Source organism: Rana temporaria, chromosome 8 (genome assembly GCF_905171775.1).
Source record: "Rana temporaria chromosome 8, aRanTem1.1, whole genome shotgun sequence".
Taxonomy (NCBI): domain Eukaryota; kingdom Metazoa; phylum Chordata; class Amphibia; order Anura; family Ranidae; genus Rana; species Rana temporaria.
In genome coordinates this window covers 84385530-84387325 of record NC_053496.1, presented here as the reverse complement: position 1 = coordinate 84387325, position 1796 = coordinate 84385530, and the positions used below count along the sequence as shown (strand labels likewise).

Below are 1796 nucleotides of genomic sequence, written 5' to 3'. Positions count from 1 at the left end.
GGCTGTTAAGTTTGCAAGGGAATTCAGAGGTGAAGCTCTCCTGACTTCCATCATCCAATTATGTGCAAGCAAAACTGTTTCCCCCCCCCCCCCCCCCCCCCCCCCCCGTGCAGGTGATTTGGTATTCCTTGCAAAATAAATTTTCATCACATTTACTAAGCTAAGGAAAAATTCTATGAATCACGTATGCAGATAGGAGTTCTAAATATACTTTGACTTTTCTTATATAAATACTTATTTTAGGTGACAGTTTAAAAGTCCTGAAGCCAGAGGCAACAAAGCCGCAATCATTTTTCACAGAGATCAGCAATAGCATTTCTCCAAGTTCAGCTTGTGTACACCTGTCTTGTAGCAGCCTGTCTGTGTTACTTACTCATTGTATCCACTAGATGTCGCCATTACAATGACAAACCCTGCTTACTCATCTACACTGCAGTATGATGGAACTGAAAGATTTGATGCTTTTTGCTTTAGTGTAGAAACTACACACACTGTCATTGAGTTGCTGCTACGAAATGAAAGGACGTGGGAAATTACTCAAATCACAATGTAGCCTGAAGTGAATGCATTCTTTTTTCCAGTCTGAAAACTTAAGCATCTCAAAAAGAAGCACTACTAAGAACTCTCTGGGTAACTACTTTTATTTTCTGGAACTTGGAAGAAAGACAAAAAGCCTTTGACTTGGATGACTAGCTGAGGATATATTTTATGAATGAAACATCACTTAGATGGGCAGCTCACTGAACCAGCTGGGACCAGGCTGCTGAAGAATGACCAAGGTTAAAGAGGCACTAAAGATAAGCTGGAGGTCACCACAAATGGCTTTGAGAAGACACCAAAGGTGAGTCCCTGGACCAAGAATGTCTAAGCAGTTAAAGGTAGATTCTACCTACTCAGGAGAGAATTAAACTCCCATGTTATATGTTGACTGTCACCATCTGGAAAGAGCTGGACCCAGTCACTGGGGGTTTACCTATGGGCAACACAAACCACAATGGTCATCCTCATCAACAGCAGCAACATAAAGAGTGACATTAGGTCCTATCTTTTAGAAGACTTGGAGGACCTGAGCACCTCCATCATGATTTCTGGCTCTTTGAACCCGCCTTTGTTGAAGATTGTCCAAGATGCCACCACAATTAGTCCTATGCCCACCTCCAGCTTCCTAAGTGAAAACGAGACCCAGTGTTGGGAGCAAATCCTTAATTATGGTCATTTTGAGAAGCTCGTCATAGGAGCCATCCTGTCTCTTATCACTTTGCTGACTATTGCAGGGAATTGCCTAGTAGTCATTTCTGTCTGTTTTGTCAAGAAACTTCGGCAACCTTCTAACTACTTAATTGTGTCGTTGGCATTAGCTGACTTGTCCGTGGCGATCGCTGTCATGCCTTTTGTCAGTGTCACCGACCTGATCGGGGGGAAATGGATTTTCGGGCACGTCTTTTGCAACGTCTTCATTGCTATGGATGTAATGTGCTGCACAGCTTCTATTATGACTTTATGTGTCATTAGCATCGACAGGTAAGACTGCGCCAATGTACACCTGTGTATTGTATCTTTGTCTTCTGCCAACTATAGTCACAGTGGGGGGGAATTTACCAAAACTCGAGCGTGCAAAATATGGTGCAGCTGTGCATAGAAACCAATCCGCTTGCAGGTTTTATTGGCAAAGCTTAACCTCCCTGGCGGTATGATTATTTCAGAAAAAAGGTGCTGAAAACTGTACTATTATTTGCAAGGAAATTTGGTGTTTTATACTGTAGGCCTGTAATTCTTAGGAATAACTCACTTAAATC

At 42.4% G+C, this 1796-nt stretch overlaps 1 protein-coding gene across 1 annotated transcript; it reads left to right on the top strand.

The window, feature by feature from the left end:
• The first annotated feature begins 481 nt into the window (after positions 1–481).
• Positions 482–1566, top strand: HTR7 (5-hydroxytryptamine receptor 7). Its single transcript, XM_040362117.1, has one exon. The coding sequence runs from the start codon at positions 995–997 to the stop codon at positions 1523–1525; it is 531 nt and encodes a 176-aa protein (XP_040218051.1). The 5' UTR covers positions 482–994; the 3' UTR covers positions 1526–1566.
• Positions 1567–1796: the final 230 nt, after the last annotated feature.

What these genes read in the sequence shown, in the direction of transcription:
- HTR7 (XM_040362117.1), top strand. Translation starts at nt 995, where the DNA reads ATGGTCATCCTCATCAACAGCAGCAACATAAAGAGTGACATTAGGTCC.